This window comes from Antechinus flavipes, chromosome 1 (assembly GCF_016432865.1).
Source record: "Antechinus flavipes isolate AdamAnt ecotype Samford, QLD, Australia chromosome 1, AdamAnt_v2, whole genome shotgun sequence".
NCBI classification, from domain to species: domain Eukaryota; kingdom Metazoa; phylum Chordata; class Mammalia; order Dasyuromorphia; family Dasyuridae; genus Antechinus; species Antechinus flavipes.
In genome coordinates, this window is record NC_067398.1 from 246,316,822 (window position 1) to 246,341,140 (window position 24,319).

At 38.9% G+C, this 24,319-nt stretch overlaps 1 protein-coding gene across 1 annotated transcript in view; it reads right to left on the reverse strand.

Annotated features, from left to right (window-relative positions):
- The window catches only part of LOC127545133 (myosin-16), a 97,835-nt gene that overhangs the window by 2,402 nt on the left and 71,114 nt on the right, over window positions 1-24,319 (reverse strand). The window contains exons 30-43 of the mRNA XM_051972224.1: window positions 23,332-23,577; window positions 21,601-21,718; window positions 17,623-17,750; window positions 16,944-17,140; window positions 13,897-14,029; window positions 12,058-12,274; window positions 9,854-9,990; window positions 9,648-9,751; window positions 8,149-8,341; window positions 6,655-6,858; window positions 4,950-5,075; window positions 3,746-3,916; window positions 2,379-2,579; window positions 1,489-1,718 (exon numbers count right to left, since the gene is read on the reverse strand). Coding sequence (XP_051828184.1) covers window positions 1,518-1,718; window positions 2,379-2,579; window positions 3,746-3,916; window positions 4,950-5,075; window positions 6,655-6,858; window positions 8,149-8,341; window positions 9,648-9,751; window positions 9,854-9,990; window positions 12,058-12,274; window positions 13,897-14,029; window positions 16,944-17,140; window positions 17,623-17,750; window positions 21,601-21,718; window positions 23,332-23,577 — 2,376 coding nt within the window. The 3' untranslated portion in view covers window positions 1,489-1,517. The remainder of the gene's footprint in view (window positions 1-1,488; window positions 1,719-2,378; window positions 2,580-3,745; window positions 3,917-4,949; window positions 5,076-6,654; window positions 6,859-8,148; window positions 8,342-9,647; window positions 9,752-9,853; window positions 9,991-12,057; window positions 12,275-13,896; window positions 14,030-16,943; window positions 17,141-17,622; window positions 17,751-21,600; window positions 21,719-23,331; window positions 23,578-24,319) is intronic.

A 24,319-nucleotide genomic window follows, 5' to 3' on the forward strand; every position in this document is an offset into this window, starting at 1 on the left:
TTTATGGAATTGCCCATTCAGAGGGACAGCTAGATGGTATAGTGGAGAGAACACCAACTTTGAAGTCAGGAGTACTTGAATTTAAATCTAGTCTTAGACACTTACTGGCTGTGTTACCCTGGGCAAATCACTTAACCCCATTTGCCTCAGTTTCCTCAACTGTAAATGGCAAACTGCTCCAGTATCTTTGCCAAGAAAATCCCAAATAGGGTTTGGGTTACAAAAAAACCTGAAAACAACTGAATAACAAACAACAATCTGACAGTGTTGTATGAGATAGATTGGAGAGGGGAAGAGATTAGAGGAAGGTAGGCCATTAGGAGGTTACTGTAATAGATAGTCCCTGCAAAAAGTAGATAAAAGGAAATGAAATCACGATTGCCTAAAGTGAATCTTGTCAGTTCTACTGTAAGTGTTACATGATATCTGCATGACTAAGTTATGACAGGTCAAATTTCAATTTAGAAAATTTCTTTCCAGGATTATTCCAAAAAGAGACTATCATACATTGATTTCAATTCTATTAACCTGATACTGAATTGTTTGCCATTTCCTTCTCCGGCTCATTTTACAGATGAGGAAACTAAAGCAAATAAGGTTTGTTTTTTTGTTTTTGCTGAGGCAATTGGGGTTAAGTGACTTGCCCAAGGTCACACAGCTAGGAAGTGTTAAGTGTCTGAGATCATATTTGAACTCAGGTCCTCCTGACTTCAGGGCTGGTGCTCTATCTACCATATCAACTAGCTGCCCCTTGCAGATAAGGTTAAGTGACATGTCCAGTGTTATACAGCTAATAGGTACCTGAGGGCAGATTGAATTCAATTCTTCCTGACTCCAGGCTCAGTACTCTATCTGCTGCACCATCTAGCTGTCCAGGTTGACTTAGAAAACCACAAATTAACATTACATATGTGTTTCATTTAAATGTATTTAATATTTATTTAAATGTTATAATTACAATAAAATATATTTTTGTATATATCATCAATAATTTCAACATGATCATTTTCCATTTCCATTCTAATCTGGTTCAGGCTACATGTGAGAGTTTTGTGGGCCCCTTGCAGTCATTGGGGCCTCAAGTTTGACTCTTTGGCTCTAGATTGCTCTCCCCTCCACTGCCTGATCCCCTCTTTCCAGGTCCCTTTATGTTTTATCTTCCCCTATTAGAATGTAAGTTCTTTAAGCATAAGGACTGTCTTGGGTCTTTTTAATATTTATATCCTGCTTAGAATAGTACCTGGCACATAGTAAGAACTTAATAAATACTTTATTTACAAACTTCCCTGATTTTTGAGGTAAAAAACCTAAAATAATCTCTCAGCATTTATTGAATGCTTAGTATGGGACAAGTAGAGTGCAAGATGCCATGGGGAACAGCAAAGAGGAGGAGAATGCAATAACTTCTTCCCCTTTACAAAGGGCAAACATCCCCATCCTATTCCGTTATCTCTGCTTGAAGTGCAAGGTAGGTAGACCAGGACCTACCAGCTCTAGATGTCCAGCACGGATGGATCTCATTCCTCAGAAAGCGTTTTTGAGGAACCAGTCTTAGACACTTGGATTATCTCCACTGATGTGATTCCTTTGCCAGCTACACGGTGTCGAGTACGGAGCTTGTTCAGGGCTGTCTCGGCCATCCCTGCCCTTTCCTCAGCATCATCCAGCTCATGCACAGTCTTCCGGTACCTGGCCAAAGTCTGGTTGGCCTGTTCTTCCTACAGAGGAAGATTGAGAAACAGAACCAGTCTTATAGTTCTACTGTAAAACTCCCCAATGTAATTTTAGTTTAGAAATTATTTTGGCACTTGTAACAGGATGGAAAAAAAACTTCATTCCCAGGAGGTCTGATTTCAAATTTTTTACAAGGCCAGTTGATGACTGGTAGACTTCAGTGTGATGGCAAGCTGTGGATAAATCTTCTGTAGTGTGTGTGTGTGTGTGTGTGTGTGTGTGTGTGTGTGTGTGTGTGTTGTATGTGAGTTTAGGTAGGCAGAGGGAGCCAAGGAGGTCATGAATGTCCTGACATCAAGTTAAAGGGAGCAAAAATATTCCCTGAATTTGAAACCATTCCATGGCTTAGTTAATACGAGGAATTCTTAAGGGGTGATTCTTGTTTTTTAACATGTTCTTATCTCTAAGGGTACAATGTGTGCTGTCTGTTAGCATTTCCCACCACATAACCGCCCCTTAGAGTTGCAGAGCCAGTTATAACAATGGTTCCAGAAATAGTCTTCTGGTTGAATGCTTTCCTTCCATCACGAGACTAGGGTAACACAAGAGTTGGGACCACACTTTGGCTTCCTCCTTTTGAGAGGCTGTTCAGTGGGAAAGGGCGTGAGAAGGGAAGACAAGGGGAGGACTCCCAGGACACTTACCGCCTCGTCAATTTGTCTCTTGTAGACCTTCAGTTTGTTCTGAAGCTTCTCCACCAGCTCTTGCATGCGCTGGTTGGTCTTATGATCTTCATCTGTCTGGAAGACCAGCTCTTTGAGGCGGCGTTCATTTTTACGCAGGATTTTGACCGTCTCAACGTGGCGTTTCTGTTCTGAGTCTAGTTCAGTTTCCAGTTCCTTAATCTGAGGCATAGGGAGAAGGTTGAAGGGGGAGAAAAATGCATCTCAGTAAACCATAACAATATTTTTTAGGATGCAGTTATAGAAGGGGAATCTCAACAATACAGTGGCCTTGAGAAAAAGTTGGTGTAACAATAAGCATTTCAACAAGTATTTATTAAGTACTTATTGGGTACCAGACACTGTGCTAAGGTCTGGGGATGCAAGGAAAAGCAAAAACACTGCCCTTGCTCATACTTTTGTGGAGGAGGCAACATGTACATAACTAGGTGCCCACAAGATATGTAACTATGTGTGTGAAATGTAGAGGGAGAGAGACAGAGACAGAGAAGAGAAAGGGAGACAGAGAAGAAAGAGAAATGGAGAGAGCAAGAGAAAGTGAGGGAAAGAGCAAGAGAGAAAGAGAGAGAGAGGAAGGGGGAGAGAAAGAGAGAAAAAGAATCAGAGAGATATGGAGTGGGGAAGAATGAAGATAAGAGAGACAGAGAAAGAAACAGAAGGGACAGTTAAGGAGGGGGGAGAGAGAGGAGTTTTCAGACTGCAAAGCCCGAAGGGGGGATGGGATTAAGAAGTTATTCTTATGGTCATATAGGAGTAAGAATGATAAGGAAGAGAAAGGATATTTGGAAGCTAAATGCAAGCCTAGTAGAAAAAAAATACAATAATGGGGCTAAGAGCATTCTAGGTGGATGGATAATAGGGTATTTTATAGCTTCTTGTTCTAGGGCACAGGGAGAAAGACAGAAAACCTTTCAAGAAAGAAATTAAACCTGACTCCTCAATGTCACTTTCTTTAACACCTGCAATTTTCATTTCATTTCCAAACTCAGAACACATTTTTGGCAAAAGGCATTCTTTCCCCAGCCAAATTAATTCCTTCCTTCCCTCCCTCCTTTCTTTCCTTCTTTCCTTTCATCCTTCTTTCTTTTTTTTCTTTCCTTCCTTCTTCTCTTCCCCCTTCCCCTTCTTTCTTTCCTTCCTTCTTTTCTTCCTGCCCTCCTTTCTTCTCCTCCTCCTTTCCTTCCCATCCTTCTTTTCTTCTTTCCTTTCATCTCTCCTTTCCTTTCTCTCTCTTTCCTTCCTTCCCTCCTTTCCATTTTATAGGCAGCTTAGTAAAGTCACAGTTGGATGTGCTGAGAAATGCTTGGCAGACTTTGGACTTTCCTTACCTTGGCTTCCAGTTTCATGATTGTGCGCTTTCCACCTTTTAGAGCCAGTTGTTCAGCTTCTTCCATCTTAGCTTGCAAGTCCTTGATGGTGAGCTCATGGTTCTTTTTTATTTTCTCCAGATGCATGCAGTGATCCTGCTCTTGACGGAGTTCTTCTGCCATGCGAGCAGCCTTGGGAAGAGAAAGGGACATAGCACAAAGTAAAGTGAGGCAATTTGTTCTGGACTTTAGAGGCTGAAAGACTTGGACATGATTGATCTTGAGGAACTGAATGACCAAGTGCTCAATCCTTAGCTAGAATGGCATTTCCAATTGTGTAGGATGACTCAAGAGCATTTCCATAGAGTACTTGAAGAGTGCCAAGGATGCTAATGTACAATTGATTTGGTAGAAGCAGAGACTGGCCATTATTGGGGGGGAGGGATGAATACAGGAAGAATATATTATTTGGTGTGGAGAGAATCTGCTCAAAGGGATAAGAAGCATGGGGCAGCTAGTTAGTGTAGTGGACAGAGCACTAGCCTTGAAGGCAGGAGGACCTGAGTTCAAATTTGGCCTCAGACACTTAACACTTCCTGGCTGTGTTACTCTGGGCAAGTTACTTAACCCCAACTGCTTCAGCAAAGGGGTAAGAAGCAAATATTGAGAAGAGGATGAAAGTTATAGGAAATGGAGAAATTCTGATGCTCTGTATATATTAGTCTTAGGGACTCTCCCTGATGCAGTCATCATGATGTATGGATGCTGTTCACAAGTGGGTGTTTTTAATCAGGTTAAGTCCTATCTCATGTTGCTACTGAGTCCACATGCTATGTGCCTTATATTGTAGTTTGGGCAGCAAGTAACATTAAAAACTTTGAAATCAGATCCAATCTGGCACTGCCTATCTGGACTGGGCCAGCTGACTTTGTTCCCGGTTCCTATCCTGTCTTCACTTAATTGTCGTTTGCAGACAAAGTGGCACTGGTGAAAGACTGCCAGATGTAAACTGACCAGCCTGCTTTCAAATTCCATTTCTGTCGCCAACTGTATGACCATGCACAAATCATTTAACTCCTTTGGGCTTCATCTTCCTCAATTGCAAAATGAGAGGGCAGGATAAGTCAATCTCTAAAGTCTTTTCCATCTGTAAGGATCTCACAAGTACAAGCAAGAGGACCCAAGTATCCCTGTCAGTGGCAAAAGGAAGGGGGAAAGGACTTACATCAGTCATAGCTTTCTTGGCTCTTTCATCGGCCGTACGGAATTCACTGATGAGCTCCTCGTGTTCGTTGGAGATGCGCTGGATATCTGATTCCAGTTTACGCTTGACTACCAGCAGACTTTGGTTCTAAAAGAGAAAAGACAGTATTGACATCGAATCCTAGAGGACCCTTCTATTTTTCACTCTAGAGGATAGGAGAGGAGACAAATCTGGCTTAACATAGATAGAGGGCTATTTTGGATACTTTTGAGTCTTCTCTAGTGTTGTCCAATGGGCAGCCACTTGAAACTTGATTAGTTAGCATTCAACATTTATGAAATATTTATTATGTGCCAGGCACTGTGCTCAGATCAGAAGGTACAAAGAGAGGAGAAAACACGGCCCCTGATCTCAAGGAGCTTACATTCTTTTTTTTTTATGATAGCTTTTTATTTTTCAAACTACATGCAGATAATTTTCAACATTCACCCTTGCAAAACTTTGTGTTCCATATTTTTCCCTTCTTTCCCCCCCTCCCCTAGATAGAAAATAATCCAGTATCGGTTAAATGTGTGCAATTCTTCTAATCATATTTCCACATCTATCATGCTGTACAAGACAAATCAGATCAAAAATGAAAAAAAATGAGAGAAAAAAACAAGCAAGCAAACAACAACAAAGGGAAAAATACTATGTTGTGAAAGAGCTTACATTCTAATGGGGATGGAGAGAACATGTAAATAACTGCATAAATAAAATATATGCAGAATAAATGGAAGGTCATCTCTGAGGGCAGCTAGGTGGTGAAATGGGTAGAGTGTTGGTTGTGGGGTCAGGAAGATTCATCTTCTTGAATTCATATCTGGCCTCAGATACTTACTAAATGTATGACTCTGGACAAGTCACTTTAACCCTGTTTGCTTTAGTTTCCTTATCTGTAAAATGAGCTGGAGGGAGAAATGACAAACCACTCCAGCATTTTTTTTTTCCCAAGAAAATCTCAAATGGACTCAGAAAGAGTCAGAAATGGTTGAAATGACTTTAAAACAACAACAACCTCAGAGGGAAAGCCTGGGAGAGCAAGAGGGAGGGAGGGACTGAAAATGACCTCAAGCAGAAAGTGGGATTTGAGCTGACTGCTGAAGGATGTCAAAGAATTCAGAGGGCAGGGATGTCCACTTTTGGAGGACAGCCAGTCCAAAGGAACTGCATTGGAAGATGGAATGTCCCATCTGAGGAATAGCAAGGCCAGTATGGCTAGATTGTAAGATACACAGGGGGCAGTAAAATTTAAGAAGACTGGAGAAATAGAGAGGGTTGTTTTTTGGAGACTGAGTGAAGCAACATAATGGAGTAAAAGTGAGTGTTGAATTTGCCTCTGACAACTTGAATTCAGATCCCAATTTTATACCTCACTACTTAGGTACTCATGAGCAAGGCTCTGAATGTCTCTTGGTCTTAGTTTCCTCATATGTAAAATTAAGAGACTTGGTTTAGATGCCCTCTAATTTATAATCCTATATGAGGAGGAAGTTTGAGGGTTGTTTTGTTTTAAACTCCTAGATTTTTTAGAGCAACATCTGAACTAAGAGTAGTCTAAGCAAGATATAAGACTATTTGATAAATACTCGGCTTTCAGTAAAAACCCTTGGATTTGGAAGATTATCAGAGTCCCACCATCCCTGTGTAAGTTGGACCAGACAGAGGCAAAGATACATTTGCTAACCTGAATGTTGACTTCATTGTGTCTTTCAGTGATCTCAACCACCTCCTGCTCTAGCATTTTTCTAGATCGCTCGCTGCCTTCCAGGCTAGACCGAACTTCTTCCAGTTCTGTCTGCAAGAGGCTAAGGCGGCGTTCCTGAAGATTATACTGTTCCCGAAGTTCCTCATGCTGCCGAGCATCTTCATCCATTTGGATCTGGAGATCCTGCAAGAGGAACGGGGGCATGAATGTTGGACAATTCTCTGTTCATACCTATTCCAAACTCACCCTATACCTTCCCATCTCTATTCCTTTGCTCTTGCTGTTTGTTCTTCCTGTCTGGAATTAGTCAATCCATTGAGCAACTTATTAAATGTCTACTATGTGCCAGGCATTGTACAATTTTCAAGATAGAGTAAAGGCCAGTTATATAACAGTTAGTTTGGTGTGGAAATCAAGAGGACCAAATAGATTCTATTTTATAAATAGATTCCATCTTGTGTTACCACATGTATTCTTTTCCATCTTATTATTTTTCTGCAAATCATCTATAGGAAAGTATGTGATATATGCCATCTATTATTTTATAAATACAGGTGGATGCAATTAATCAGCATCTCTCAATTCTGGTAAGTGAAAAATTCTAAAACCCATTTGTGCCCTTCCCAACTCGACTGAAAACCATGCTTCCAACCCACCCCAAATTTGGGAAGCTCCTAATTTTTCCTCCAGTTAGAAATTAGATAACCTAATTTTGTATCTTGGCTTATATCTTGATTGTTTTCTTATAATTAATTGGTATAATCAATTATAATTAATTGATTGTTTTTAATACATAAAACTCTATTTCACTCCGTATTCAGAGTCTTTGGACTGACTGTGGAATCCATTGACCTCTTTTTTATGGCTTTTTGCTAATTGTATAGCTCAGATTGTTTCCTCAATTATTAACCACAACAATAGGGACTGGGAGACAGTTTGGAATTAAAGGACTTGAGTTCATATCTTGTCATTCTATCTTCACAGTAAAATAAATGAGGTTGGAATAGATGACCTTTGAGATCCCTTTCTTGACTCTCTTTGTTATTCTCCATTCTTTAAAGACCAACACAAATGCTATTTCCTCCAAGAGGTCTTCCTTGATTTCTCAGGATGGCTACAATCATTCCCCATGTGCCTTACACAAGTCTTTGTGTTCAAATCTCCCTAACTATAGAAAATTATTTATTAGAGTTATCTTTTCTCCTAACAAAAACCTCATGCACAGGCTCATGCTTTGTAAACTTTTGGGAGGGATGAATGAATGAAGAGGTCAGGAGGAAATAATAGTTGGATTGTAGATGGACAGATGGAATCAGGAAGGCCCAGGCCCTACTACTTTGATCTGGTTGAGTCAACATTCCTTAGATTTCTAATCCATGCTGAGACAATCTACCTGAAGACTGAAGGATCCCTCAGTTCTAGATAGCCCTTGGTCCTCCTTGCCCTCCAGCTCTTCCTCCTCTCCACAAGTACCTTGATTTGTTGCTGTAGCCTTTTCAATGTCTTGACAAGCTCGCTATTGTTTTTGTTAGCATGATCCAGTTGGATTTCCATTTCATTCAGATCCGTCTCCATCTTCTTTTTGAGTCGGAGAGCCTCAGCCCGTCCCTTCGCCTCAGCCTCCAGACTGGCTTGCAGGGACTCAATGGCACGTTGGTGATTCTTCCTGCCCAATTAAATAAGAACAGCTAGTCCAGTTCTAGGCTGCAAGTCTCTGTAAACTAGATCCCTCTAGAAGAACAGACCTCCCATATACTTTTTTTTTTTTGCAAGGCAATTGGGGTTAAGTGACTTGCCAAGGGTCACACAGCTAAGAACTGTTAAGTGTCTGAGACAAGATTTGAACTCAGGTCTTCCTGAGCTCAGGGCTGGTACTCTATACTAGCTGCTCCCACTTCTCATATGTCTTGATGATTAATTGGGGAAGAAAAGAATGAAAGAATACCCAGCTTCAAACTGTTCAGGTCTATAACATAACATACTATGAAGGGTATAGCACTCTCCAAAACCTAGAAGGAAATAAGGGGAGGAGGGATGGGCAGACAGGGAAGTAAGGAATGAGGGAAAAAGACAAGGAAGGGATCCATGAGTGGGGGGAGGTTAAGTAATATCAAGGCATGTTAAGGAGCAGAGTTAAAGCAAAGAGTTAGCAGGGATAAGAAAGACGTGTGTGTAGGTGGTGTGGTGATGTATGTATGTATCATATATATACATAAATATATCATTTCTTAACTATAGCCTGCTTGGGGGTTTTAGGGGGGGTAAAAGGTAGAAAAAAATAAAGTTAAAAAAATGTGTTCAGCAGAGAACAAAAAAAATTAATTTATAAGGCAATATAAAGATAGATACTTGTGAATATTATTTCTTTTTCTAATATATATATATATATTCTTGAACTGATCACTTGTTATATATTTTGAATACTTAGGGAAAAAGGAAAAGAAAAAAAAACCTAATGTACCCTGCCATGGACCTGAGTGGATGTCTAAGGTATACCCCATGGCCCCAAAGCCATCTCTCACAATGGCTATAAAGATAGCACTTTGAGAAGAGATAAGGGGTGACTTTTGTTTGTAAGTGATGGGATAGGGTAGGGTTATAAAATATAACAAATAGCATGTTGCAACTTCAGAAAAGCAGAAATCCCTGGCCGAACTGTTCCTCTGGCTGCTAGTCAAGCATGTAAGATAGCATTCCAATGTGGACAACTTGGAAAGCAGTCTTCTTCTCCAAATCACAACATCTATTTTCTGTAAACTAAAAAAAAAGTACTAGGAACACATCCAGAAATTTCTTAAAACAGGAAAACCACATTCTTGGGTCACTGAATTAAAGCGAACTATTCCCAAATCAAAAGCAATATTTAATTTTAGCCAAAGTTAGTCCTTTCCCATGAGGAAAGGAAAAGACAAATTTTCCCTCAGTGGAATTGCTTTAAAGAATCTATCTTACATCCTATGCATCCCCCTTACCTTGTAGCTTCAAATTCTTCTTCCTTCTCATGAATTCTCCTATCAATGTCAGCTTTGACTTGAGCCAATTCCAACTGAATACGGATAACTTTACTTTCTTCCACCTATCAGAAAATATACATTATCAATCATTTTGGAGCAGGGAATTAGTCTCTGGCCGCCAGTTCCTGAGACTCAGTATGAAGAAAAACTGCCTGAATGATTACCTCCAGAGAAGATTCAGCTTCTTCTAGGGCCACCTGTAACTCTTCCTTCTCAATCTCTAACTTCTTCTTCAACTTCTGAAGCTCATGTACACTCCGTCCTCCCTCACCCAGCTGGTCAATTAAGTCTTTGATCTCCTCTGCAAAAAATATTATCATCATTAAGACTATCAATGGTTGGTATAGCCTTGACCTTCAAAGAATTCATTTTGCTCAACATGCATGATAATATCCTTTCTATGGATCTCTGTTCCTGTTGGAAGGACAAGCTCTTAGCAGATCCCATCATAAGATTAGAGATCCACAACTGGAAGGGACTTCAGAGACCATCTGGTCCAACCTGAGATTCAGGGATGTTAACTGACTTGTCTGTAGTCATTCCGGCAGTAAGTAGCAGAAATGGGTTTTGACCTCTTTCCCTCTGACCTCAAAGTTTGACTTCCAAGATCAAAAGGCTTCCTATGGGGGCAATAGATTGTTGAAGGATCATACATCATACAGTTGCTTGTTCATTGTCGCAGACAGCAATAAGTAGCAGAATCAGGAATTAAACCCAAGGTCTTTTGATTCTTCCAGTATATCATGGTGACTCCAAAGATGGGAAAGCTTCCTAGTGGGCATGAGCTACAGATTGTCATAGGCTTATTGATCCAGAGACAGAGAGGGATTTGACTATCATCTAGTCAAACCCCATCATTTTACCAATGAGCAGATTAATCCAGATCAGAGAATCCTATGGTCAGAACATTAGCCAGATGATAATTTCCTTGGAGAGCTGGCAACTCACAGAGACCTTCTATTAGAGAAGAACACTCATAATGGTGCAATCATGGATTCTTAAGGTATCAAAGTGGGTTGCCTATTGTCATTATTATTAGAAAGGATAACTGTGTTGAAGTTCATCATCAAACAGAGATAATAAGGATGCTACTCTGATCTTCCTTTGCTGGAAAACCTTGTTATATGTGAGTCTGTGAGAATCAATAGAAATTGATAACTTTGAAGCTAACTTCAGAAGACTTCCTCTATATTGCTGTATTTAACACAATAGATCAAATGTCATTTTAGTATACTTTAAGAAAATATCTTAATTCTTAGGTCATGTTGGATTTTGTTATAGCCTAATAATTTCCTTTTAAAACAATGTATTCATTTATTTAAGTGTGAACATAAGAAAAAGGGGGCAAAACCAATAAACTTTTGATGTTTATCCATATTATTCCAGGATCTCTGTAGATCTTCATGCATATGTTGTTGATCTATATCATGTGTTGTTTTACAGGTACAATGATAAAATGAAAGGAGCATTTGTCATTGGTCTTGGAATAGAAGATTTGAATTCGCTGTTTCTGATACTTTATGGGAGCCCTCTCTTAAACAATATTCACCAAAGCAAAATTCCAATGGAATGGAAAAACTTAAGTATTATTTAAAGCTTGTTGAAATAGCATTTGATGCATTATGTTAAAATTGTTATTCAGTCAAATGTAACTCTTTGTAACCCCATTTGGGATTTTCTTGACAAACATACTGAAATGGTTTGCCATTTCTTTGTCCAACTCATTTTATAGATGAAGAAAATGAGGCAAAAAGGATTCAGTGTCTTGCCCAGGGAAACACAGATATCCAAAGTAGAATTTGAACTGGGGAAAATGAGTCTTCCTGACTCTAAGCCCATTGAGAAATCCAGCTACCTCATTATGTTAAATAGGATAGAATCATGGAAAGAGTTTTGGTATAATGGAGACTCGAAGACCTGAGTTCAGCTACTACTCTGGTAACTTACTATGTCACCGTGGTAAAGTAAGAATCTCTCTGGGGTCAGCTAGATGATACTAGCTCTAAAGTCAGGAGAATCTGAATTCAAATATGACCTCAGACATACTACCTGTGTGACCCTAGACAAGTCATTTAATTCCCATTACCTTGCTTAAAAAGGTATTATGTTATTGTTATACTTTAAAGTCCCTTTTCCTCCTTCAAATAGAGACCCATTAGAAGGTACTAAATCCTAGTTATAGAATGTAAAGCAAGCTGATATCATTAAGCCTGAAAAAACTGAGGCTCTCTGGAGGACAGGATTTAACCCAGAGCATTCAGCATTCTGCCCACTCATGGTCCCTGATGCATCCTCTCCCTTTTCCCCACTCCTCTCCCCTGCCCATGCTCCTTTCTATAAGTCCCTCCTAGGGTGCATTGGGCCTTGCCTTGAAGAGTTTTGTTCTCTTTCTTCACAGATTCCAGGTGCTCTATGGATTCTTCATAGGCAGTTTTTATCTTGAAGCTCTCTGTCATGTACATGCGACACTCCTTCTGGGAGCTGTCTACCTCAACCTGCAGCTCTTCACATTTCTGCTGCCATTCAGCCAGCATTTTATCAAAGACCCTTTGCTTCTTGTCCAGGGCAGCAGCAGCAGCATTGGCCTAGAGAAATGAAGGTTGTATTGTACTGTTAGGTTTTGCTTATATGACAACTACATGAGGATCTATAGCCAGGGAGAGGATGTGCTGGAGTCACATTATACTGGTAGTGACAGCCAATTACTAAATTTTCTTTGTTAGCATTTACATCCTAGAAATCACCAAATCCTATAAATCAGAACTTGATTTAACTGATTTAAACACTAAAGAAAGTAACAGTGAAAATGTTAATAATGCAAATTAAAGTGTGTCATGCATTTTCACAAAGCTGGTTATTAAATGTTTACCAGCACATCACTACCTATAGCATAAGAAACCACCATATCTCTTATGACAATGGTAATTTTTAGAATGAGAATGCAATATATTTTCCCCTAAGACAAACAACCCAATTTCTCAACTCTCACTTTCCCATAGTGTGATAAAATGTATTATTAATAAATTCCTTGAGAATAAGTATGATTTCATTCTTTATTTTTTTATCCCTAGTATCTAGCACAGTGCATGCAGGACACATAGTAGGCACTTAATAAGTGCTTGTTCATTGATCTCTCCATCAGTATGCATGATTATGTAATACACATAAGAGCCGGGTAATTCTTTGCTATTAAACAAGCTAGTCATTCCTAGAATTTATTTTTTTTCATTTCCTTTTAAATTCTTCACATAATCCCTAAGATTAAGGATGTTAATTTCTGGTTTATCCTTGATGGATTAATTTTAGCTAAATTCTGTTGAACTGCTCTCCCACAAAGATGAAGTCACCTTTGCTTGTGGATTTTGGAACATTTAATCTCAAGTGTCTCACTTGTTTTTCACTAGCCACCTACATGGCTATCATTACGAAATTCTTTCCTCATTGGATAGGTGCTGGCTGGAAACTGGTCTGTCTTTACAGATAGATGAGGCAATAGCTTTACATTAACCTAAATAAGATCTGTGGGCCCTGTTTAAATATTGAATTACATACTATGGAAAGCTGGCAGATAGTTCTAAAATAGAGAAGCATAGACTTGCAACAGTATGAATATCTGAGCATGGGATGGCCTTGGTAATAGAAATTGGGAATTAATGGAGGATCCCTAACATTCCCTCCCAATACTACATTTTGCTTTTATTATAAAGATGGTTTTCTATGTCAAGGGGTGCATGGATGATCTATTGAAATGTGGAGATGGCTTTGATATCAGAGGATAGGAATAATGGGGACCCTAACATTTCCCTCAACTTGATACTATGAAATATTGCCTTTATTGTAAACATTGTTTTAATATTTCATGGATAAGGATTGTACTGGATGAAAAAGTATGGATAAGTTGCAGTGTATACCAAAGGAAGGAATGCCTACATTGATGAGATCACAGATCCAGTAAATTAATTAATACTTCTTTACAATGAAGTATATAAAACAGATGAAAAAATGTTTCATCCAATTTTGAGAACACAACAAATGAAAAAGCCCAAGGAATTTCCTGAAGAGACCATTGGGGGAATTGGAATACAAAGCCTTTATTCAACTCAGTTGGACTCCGCTTCTTCCCAGTAACCTAATTCTTCCTGGAATCCCCTAGAATGATACCATGTGATATTTTTCCCCTAGTCAGAAGCTCCATTGAGCCTCTTACCTTCTCCAAGTCAATAGTGAGATCTTCTATTTCTGCTTGGAGCCTCTGTTTGTTTTTCTCTAGGGAGGCAGCCCGAGCTTGGGCAGCTTCTGCTACCTCCTCTGCTTCCTGCAGCCTGGCTGCCAGTTTCCTCCTATGGGGACAAGGTCCAAGAGAGGTGGTTAGGAATATAAAAGGAACCCTTACAGCACAATGGGCTCTATTCTTGTACATCATCTTGGCCTTCATTTGGAAAGAAATCATTAACCAAAGAGATTGACTACATAATCTAACAATCTTAAATTTGTTTTATACCTTTTTTCTTTCCTTCTGCCCCATCTCAAAGTGGATAGAGTGTTGGACTTGGAGTCAGGAAGCACTTAATTCAAATCCTGCCTCAAACACTAACTAGCTGGTGTGACCCCAGCAAATCACATATCTGTAAGTTGAGAATGTTAGACTAGATGACCTTTAAGGTTGCTTCCAGTTAGAAAATAATGATCCAACCCACCCTTCAAGGAACAACTCAAGGTCCACTTCTCTCTGAAGTCTTATTGGACCACTCTTTGCCCTGTTCCTCCTATTTTTTTTCTCCTTTGAAATAATGTAGGCTTGCCTGTCTTTACCATTTAATGGTATTTCATGGTGTTTTAATTATAGAACCACAGAGAAGCACTGCCTTATTTTGTTTGTCATCTATATATCTGTGTCTCCAGCTAAACTATTAGCGAGGGCAGGGATCTTATATTGTCCTTTTGTTTTTCCCTGTAATGCCTAGTTCAGTATGAGACAGTAATGGGTATAATAAGTAAATATTTTGTATTTAGTAAAATAAATTGTTCCAAGAGAAGAAAGAAGAGGAGGAGGAGGAAGGAGAAGGGGAAAAAAGGAGGAGAAGAAAGAGGCGGAAGAATAGGAGGAGGAGGAGGAGAAAAGAAAAGGAGGAAGGAGAAAGAAAGAGGAGGGAGAGGAAAAGGAAGAAGTTGGGAGGAGGGAGAAGAGAGAAGAAGAGGAGAAGGAATTACTAGCATGTAGATAGCATTTTAAGGTTTGCAAAGTAAATTTATAAATTATTAGATTTACTCTTCAAAACGACCTTGTGAGGTAAGTGCTTTTATTATCTCCATTTTACAGTTTTGGAAACTGAAGCAGACAGAGGTTGTATGATTTGTTGACAGCCACCTAACAAAATGTTTGAGGCAAAATTTGAACTCACATCTTCCAACTCCAAGTCCAGTACTCTATGCACTATAGTACCTACCTAGATATTTCCATATAGAGCAGAAGGGAAGGAATGGGTGTTTAGATTAAGGCTTAGTTTCTGCTTCTTCCTGTGAACAAAAAGGATCCCACTGATTTTTGTATTAGTATGGCCTCTCCAAGATACTATGCCATCATTTTCAGGATTCTTATAATGGAAAGAAGTGCCTTGCATTCTAAGCAGCCCATTTGCAGTCATAGAATGCCACAGTTTCAAACTTCTGGATCAACCCAGCCTTTCTTTCTGTGCAGAAGTTCAGAACCAATTCAGTTTTATTTTGCCAATATTTAGTAAGTATCTAGTGTATGCAGATCACTGTGCTCAGCACTGAGCAAAGTATAGTTTAATTAAGCCATAATTTGTCTTCAGGGAGCTAACATACAAGACATCTTAACCCTGGAGTTTGAGAGTTTGGTTTATTTTGAAAAATATATTTTAATATAGTTTATTTGCTGTTGTTTTTTTGCATTTCAGAACAGCCTTGACATTGTTCAGATGTTATTGAGTACCAAGGATAATTTCCAGCACTACTTAGATCCCTTTATTTCTCTGTTATCTACTCCATCCACCACCTAGTCATGTTTGCTCCCTGCAGATCAAAATGTTGAAAAAGGCAGAAACATGTAGCTTGATTACGAGGGGAAATTCCTCTAAATCAGGATTTTTTTCCATAGAATCCATGGACTTATTTTTAAAGAGGTCTAGAGACTTCATCAAAGTGACAAGGGATCTATCATATATGCATGCATACCACGTGCAAACACACATACACACAAACGCACAGTTTAAGAATTCTTGCTCTGGAGTGAAACCTCCCTGCTACTGAAGAAGATAAAACTGGATAGATAGATATAGATACATATATATACATAGATAGATGTAAAAGGATAAATATTTTAATTTAATTTTAATTTTAATTGGTTCCCTATGCAAGTCTATGTATTTTATTTTACTCCTTTTAAAACATTCCAGGAAGAGGTTCATGGGCTTTATCAGGAGTCTGTGACACAAACAAAATAGATAAAGAACCCATGTCTAAATAGGGAATAGAACAGTGTGGATGGCATGTGATATTTACATGGAAGGAAGGGGATGGGATAAGTACTGGGCCTGCAATTCCACTGAGAGAGGAAATGCAGGAGGCACCTTCTCAGTAACCTGTGGTCTTAGGCGTTGGCCTAGAGCAAAGCTCCTTAAACTGTGGATGTAACTGAATGTGGGGGCTGTGAAAAATTTGGCAATAGTAAAAAGGTTTCTGAACACAATGACCAAAAATTAACTCAACATAAAACAATGAATCCAACGTATTTCTGGCAGCCCCCGCCTGTGCTGCATTGTGAGACTCCAGTACCGCCTTGGTTCTGAACATACAACATGCACACTTTGCACTGTATATGCACGGATGTTGCCAGAGACACCTTGGCTCAGATTCTAATTGGGGTCCTATAAAAACTTCTCAGGTGAAAGGGAGTCATGAGTGGCCAGCACTGAGGCATTAAGTGACTGCACAGCTGGTCTGAGTCAGGGTAGGACTTGAAACTGGGTCTTTCAGGCCTTGAGATCCAACTCTCTACCCATTTTGCCCCATTCTTCCTAGTAGAGGGGAAGAAAGAGATCTTCAGAAGTACAGTCTCTACTGGCTGTACCTTCTGGAGAACTTAGGCCATGGAATGATGTCTGCTGGATAGTTACTGAATTTCATACTTTCCTTAGCTTTAGAGTAGTGACTTTGCCTCTGACCTGAACAGCTAAAATAATGCTATCATCAATCAGGGCTCTTGTCCACCCTACTCTACCCAAGACTCACTTGGTCTCCTCCAGCTCCTCTGTTTTCTGAATGGCATCGGTTTCATACTTGGTTCTCCACGTGGTCACCTCTGTGTTAAGTTTGGACACCAGGCGCTGCAGCTCAGATTTGCCCCCTTGCTCTTCCTCCAGCTGCTCTTTTATCAAATCCAAGTCATGCTTGGTATTGGCCAGACTGACGACAGCAGCACTTCGTGACTGTGGATATCAGATGTATTAGGAAACATACTTGCCAACTGGTGTTAATCTCTTCCTGGGCCCTATCAGAACCCTTAGCTTTTTTTTTTTTAAACTATAAGTACTTCAGCATGACTGTTGTGGACAGCTCAGCTACCTTCCCATCTCCCTCCCCGCTCCCAAGATAAACCCAGCCTCTCTTTAAGTATTTGAAAGGATATCCTGTGGGGAAGGGAAACTTGTTCTTTCTGGCCAAGGGGCCAGAACTAGGATCAAGGGTGGATCAAGAGGAAAAAAACCTCCTAAAAATTAGGGTTGTCCCAAAGTGGAAGGAGCTGGCTCGAGGTTATGGATTCCGCTTCTTGAAGGTCTTCAAGGAGAAGCTGGACAACCACTTTTTGTTGGATGTGCACTAGGGAAGATTTGCTATGCATTGGACCAGATGGCTGCAGAAGGCCTTCTGATTCTCAAATATTGTGATTCTAGGATTCTGTTTTGCAAACCTTTGATTCTTCTTCCATCTGCCTCTTGTAGTCTTCCACTTGAGAGACCAGTGAAGTCTTCATTCTAAAGATTTGATTTAGCCGGCTCTGGGATTCCTCATGTTCCCGGCTTAGCTCACTGTTTTCAGCTAAGTAAGGAGAGAAGATGAAAATAATTTCTAAGTCCCCTGAACTGACTTAAAGGAACAGTAATAGAATAGAAGGGGAATTTGTTCTGTTTCTTTTTTTGGCCTGGCCTAGTAATTTCATTAGTGTGGGGGGAATTTAGGCATGGAAGCCTCCTTTACTAATGCATAGTAGTAGACTTCAAAATATACTCATCTATAATTATAACTGATGAGTTTTAAGAGAGCAATTGACACAAAATGTTGGGGTTCAGGCATGTGACATTCACAATGTCTTTCTCCTTTTGCTAAAAGGTAGGTTTATTTATGAGAAGGGTTTACAGACAAAATGAAAATAGGTGAAATAGGTACCAGAAATGGTAAGTATGAAATATGATTGAGAAGGCATAAATTTAGGGGTTTTATCAATTAACAATGGAAAAGACAAGTTCTCAAGTGAAACTCACAATTAACCAGGAGAAAGGGAGTATTCCATTAGCTGGCAGGCTAAATTCATAGAAGAGTTTGGCATTCTAAAATTATTAGTTAACTAAATTAAAAGAATTTAGTTAACTAAAGAATTAGTTAACTAAAACCAGGAGAAAGAATTAGTTGACTAAAAGAATTAGTTAACTAAAACCAGGAGAAAAATGCCATGAGGCATGGGGAAGGGAAGGGATAAGAAGAAAGAAACCATGAAGTGGGAGTATTGACTAGCAGGCTAAATCTATAGAGGACATTAGCATCCTAAAAGAGTTATTGAGCTAAAACAGGAGAAAGACACCATGAGACACAATGTTATGGTGGGCTAACCCAAAAGGAGTTAACAAAGATGTCACGAACCATGGACAAATTTATAGGGAAAATTTTACCTTGTAGGGTTGACATCAAACTTAGATTTCTGACTGGATACAGTAAAGTGTAGAAACAAGGGGTGGGATTGTAAGGTCGAGCTGATCCTCATCAGTGTCCTTCCCTGCTTGCCTCAGAGAGTAATCTTATCAGTACTCCAGGCTTTCTCTGCCAACCTGAACTAGTTACCCATCATAATGGTAAAAAGGCACTAAGAAGTTATATGACTTTCCTAGGATATCATGGTCAGTATGTAGTGAGAGAGAGGATTTAAACTCATGTCATTCTGATTCCAAGGCTGATCTTCTGTCTAGTAAAAAATACTGGAGTGAATGAATATGTGAAAAAGTACTTATTAAAATACTTGCTATACACAAGACAACATAATTTTGTAAATATTTATTAATAAATCACTAAAGACTTCTCTAATTGAATTGAAATATGGAAAAAATTGAGCAACAAACAACTAAAATTAAACTCAAGCTGGAAGATGATTCTGTGCCAAAAAAAATTTCGTAGGAAGAAAGCATGGGTATAATTACCACGTAGGCAATCCATCCTGTTCTGGGAGTACATAGTGAGAGCATACTGAGGGGAATGATGAGATGGAGGAGGGCCATTCTACAAATTGTTCTTGCAGTCCAAGAATTCAAGCTTGTTTATTGGGGAGGTGACAGCAAGAGTTTTAAGGGGCCAGAGAATGGAATGGTATAAACCAGAGATGATAAATAACAAGAAGACTTGGGTTCCAGTTCAGGCTCTTTAAAAAAAAATATGACCTCTAACACATCCTTTAACTTCTCTGAACCTCAGTATTCTCATCTGTTAAATGGGCATCTTAGAATCCTAGAATCTCAGAGGTGGAAAAGACCTTTATAGCTTTCTGCTCCAATGCCACCATCTTGTTTCAGAGAGATTCCAACTTATCCAAGGTCACATAATTAGTTAGTGCCAGACCTAGCACTAGAACCTAAGTCTTTTTTATTTTTAAATTTTATTATTTATCTTCAAGTCCAATTGTGTTTTTTCCCCTCCCTCCACTGCATCATGCTACTTATTTCACAGAGATGTTTTAAGGCTCTAGTGATCCTAGGAAGAAGAGGATGGGACAAGGGAATAAGCATTTATATAGAATGCCAACTATGTGCCCAGCATTGTGCTAAACACTATAAATATTGTCTCATTTGATCCTCACAATAACTTTGGCTGTTAATATCTCCAATTTCATAGTTGAGGAAACTGAGGTAAACAGAGGTTGGATGATTTGCTCAGAGTCACACAATTAGTAAGTATTTGAGGCTAGATTTAAACTCAAATCTCCTGACTGTAGATCCAGTGCGCTGACCACTTCATCTTAGAAGATTTAACCCCTCGTCTCCTTCCTTACCTTCTCTTAAAACTTTTTTTCCCTTTAAGACTCAGCTTCGGGAAAACCTCTTGCCAGAAACCTTTCCTGATTCTCCCTAGAAATCATTTTGCCTTTATTTTAATATTTGTTTATCTGCATATACGTTGTTCTCCAACATAGAAATGTAAGCTCTTCAAGGACAGGGATTGCTTAGCTTTTCCCTCCTATCTTTTGTTTTAAATTCCCCAATGCTTATCAGTGTCTGACATATACCAAGTGTTTAACAAATGCCTCTTGAATTGATAACACAGATGAAAGAAAGCATAACAGATGTCTTGGAAGATAATGACAGCCTGAGAAATAACACATGTGAAAGATGGTATAGTTTTATAAACATATTAGATATTATTTTTTTCATATTTACGGTCTCATTTTTCAGTTCTATGCTAAACCCTGTCTGATCACAGATGAGAATTGGATGTGATTTTTTTCCCCCAATTCCAGGGAAAATTTTATCCCATCCGGCATGTAGGACAGCATTTTTCCTCAAATGTTGTTGTTGGTCCTTTGTATAATAGGGAGGGAATGCCATAGCCCAGTGAGAGAGGGCTATGCAAGGTCACTTGCCTCACTTTTCCATTCAGAGGCAAATGGGTCTAAGGTATTCAACAGGTCTCAGTTTCACTGAGGCTATAACTATTGGAACAAAAAATCTCCTCTTTTACCTAGTGTCCCCCCCCCCCAAAAAAAAACAACAAACAAAAACCTAAATTAATTAATTAGTTAATTAATTAATGGGAGAGGAAGACTCTTCTTTCTTAAAGACCATGACTTAGCCCTCTTTGTAGTGGCCAGAAACTGGAAACTGAGTGGATGCCCCTCAATTGGAGAATGGCTGAATAAATTGTGGTATATGAATGTTATGGAATATTATTGTTCTGTAAGAAATGATCAGAAGGATTATTTCAGAAAAGCCTGGAGAGACTGACATGAACTGATATTGATTGAAATGAGCAGGGCCAGGAGATCATTATTTACTTTAACAACAATACTATATGATGATCAATTCTGATGGACCGGGCCTTCTTCAACAATGAAATGAACCAAATCAGTTCCAATAGAGCAGTAATGAACTGAAGCAGCTACACCCAGGGAAAGAGCTCTGGGAGATGACTATGAACCACTACATAGAATTCCCAATCCCTCTATTTTTGTCCACCTGCATTTTTGATTTCCTTCACAAGCTAATTGTACACTATTTCAGAGTCTGATTTTTCTTGTGCAGCAAAATAACTGTTTGGACATGTATACATATATTGTATTTAACTTATGCGTCAACATATTTAACATGTATTGGTCAACCTGCCATCTGGGGAAGGGGTTGGGGGGAAGGAGGGGAAAAGTTGGAACAAAAGGTTTGGTAATCGTCAATGCTGAAAAATTATCCATGCATATATCTTGTAAATAAAACTCTATAATAATAATAATAATAATAATAAAGACCATGCCTTAAACCAAAACCAACCTGACTCTCATTGGTCACTAATAGGTCCTAAACCAAGCCCTGTTTGGTCATTGTTTGGGTCCTAACTGAATCAGATTAACTGTAAATAGCAGTCATTTCTGTTTTGATCATTCCTCATATGGATTCTGTTTCTAGGAAAATGACTTTACCTTGGAGCCTGGTCCTGATAGCATTAAGCTCTGCTTGGTTTCTCTCCAGTTCAGCCACTTTAGCATTGGCTTCAGCTAAATTGTCTTCCAACTTTCGGACATGAGCCTCGGCATTCACCTAAAGACAAAGATGGCACTCATGGATTAGACAAGGAGCCCCAATCAAAAGGTGAGTTCTTTTGACCTTTTGTGATAAATGAAACAACAGAGATTTGGTATCTTTTCTCTCAGATTATGTCTTTCTGGAGCCATGTGGGGGAAAATTAAAGATAGAGAAGAGGATGGTTTATGTTAAATAGATGAAAAATTATATATATTATATATATATATATATATTTGAATTTAGATTTAGATTTGATTTGAATATGTAGAGAATATAAATAAAATAAGAATAAACATGAATCTGCATGTATAATCAAGCTTAAATATTTATTTGGATGTATATTTATATTTCGTTTTTATTTATAATCTACTTATATATTTTCAAGTTTGAATGCATTTTAAAATTCTTATTTATTTGTGCCTAAACTTTTTTCTTTATATACATATATGTGGATATATATACATACATACACACACACATATATATTATCAACAGGAGTCCCTTCCAAAATAAATTCAAGTCCTAATATATATTATTTTCATTCATTTATATATTATAAATAACTTATTTGTTGAGCCAAAAGTTATTAATTTGAATGTTTTTCCTATTAAGGATGTAGTCATAAATATACATGTATGTATACATTCATACATATACATATACACACATTCACATATAGCCAGAAAGAGCCCCTTTATAATCAATAAATCCATGTCTCAATATACACTTTTATTTTCTTTCATCTTAATTTATACATAATATAGAAATAATTTATTCAACTGGAAGGTATTCCTCTGGTGTTCTCTATATCAGGACTTTTTAAACTTCTTCAACTCTCATCCCTTTTTGCTCAAGAAATTTTTATCTGATCCCAGGCATATATATATATAAAATAAGTATACAACTCATAAGATTTACTGATAATAAATCATAAAGAAATATATTTTAAAACAATTCTTTGGTATACATACAATTCTTATCACTTATTAAAGATAAAGTCAAATCTGCATACTAATGAAATGGATGTGCTTGTTTATTTTTACTTGAAGAATTAAATCTTGGTAGAATATTTGATATTTTATTGCTGCTAGATTTTTTGTGACCCCCACATAATGCAATCTACAGTTTAAGAAGCTTTGCTCTACAGAACATATACATATGTATTCATGTATATGTTTATAAATGATTGTATGCATTAGCAAGTATATATGCTATCTATCTATCTATCTATCTATGGCAGAAGTGTATCTAACAGAAAAGTCTCCCTTTGACCAATGTCTACTTGACCTTCCCAACGCTCTCATCAGCAAATTCGCCTTTCTCTCCTGTTCTGTCCTAAGCAGGGCTCACAAACTGAATCTATTTGCTTAGATCCCTCCCTCCTAGAGTCCTTCCGCTGGTTTGTAAGAAACCTCAACTACCTGATGGTTTTTTTATGTGTAGCTGTCTCTGTCTATGTAGACTGCCTTCTATTTGAAATCTTATGGCACTGTGCCGTTTGAGGGACGGCTTCTAAAGCCTGGGGAGATTTCCTCTCAAGGAGAAAGGACCCTTGCCTGCCTCCTCCAGAGTGGCCCCTGCTTTGGTGCGAGCTCATGGTGTGAGGAGGATGCCCGGGGCTGCCTCACCTTGGACTTCTGGACAGCCTCCATGCTGGCGCTGAGGTCATCGATCTCCGCCTTCATCACCTGCTTGTCCTTCTCCAGCTTGGCCTTCACTCTCTGGAGGTTCTCCACATGCTCTGTAAGTTCAGCCATGGAATCTGTGTGCTTCTTGCGCAGGGTGGAGGCCGTGGCTTCGCTCTGCAAGGCTGCCTCTTCCAGCTCCCTGCGGAGCTTCAGGAGCTCCGCCTCCCGCTTGCGGTTCTGCTCAATCTGGAGTGGGTTAGAACAGAAAATTTGGAAATGAGGGGAAAGTAAAAGTGTCTGAAACCTGGGAGCTTCATCCCCCACCCCAGTTCCCACGCTGGTGCCATTAGCTGGAGATGGTCCAGAGAAGAGTACCACCAGCATGGGGAAGGGTGCATCATATCAATGAGATGGACATCTTTAGCCTGGAGTAACGGGATGGAACATGGCAGCCGCCTTCAAGCTGGAGGAGGGACTAGACATGTTTTGTTTAAGCCACAGGGCAGAAACAGAAGTAATAGGTGAAAGTTGTCAAGAAGCCAATTTAGGCTTGATGTGAAAAAAAAATTCCTTCATAGTTAACATTCTCCATAAGTAGAATGGGCTGTCTCAATAGGTAGAAACTTCCCTTATTGAGCTCTTGTTGGAGACATTGTAATGTAAGGTAGAGGAGAATGGAGGTGTATGGGGTGCCCATATGTACAATGTGCAAGGGACTGGAAGGTATTTGTTGAATGAGATGGAAACTAAAAGTTTTATGATTTGTTTGCTGATTGTACTAACAATTGTGACTTACCTCCATTCAACATTCATTCATTCATTCAGCAAATGCTCACTGAACATCAATGTGCAAGGTACCATACTACCGGAAATATCAATACATCTAAGTGTGCTAACCTATAGAATGCAATAACATTTTGACTTTGGAAAGTGCTTCTCTATAAAGAAGTTAGAGTTCTTGATCCACTTCATTCACCCATTACCCTCC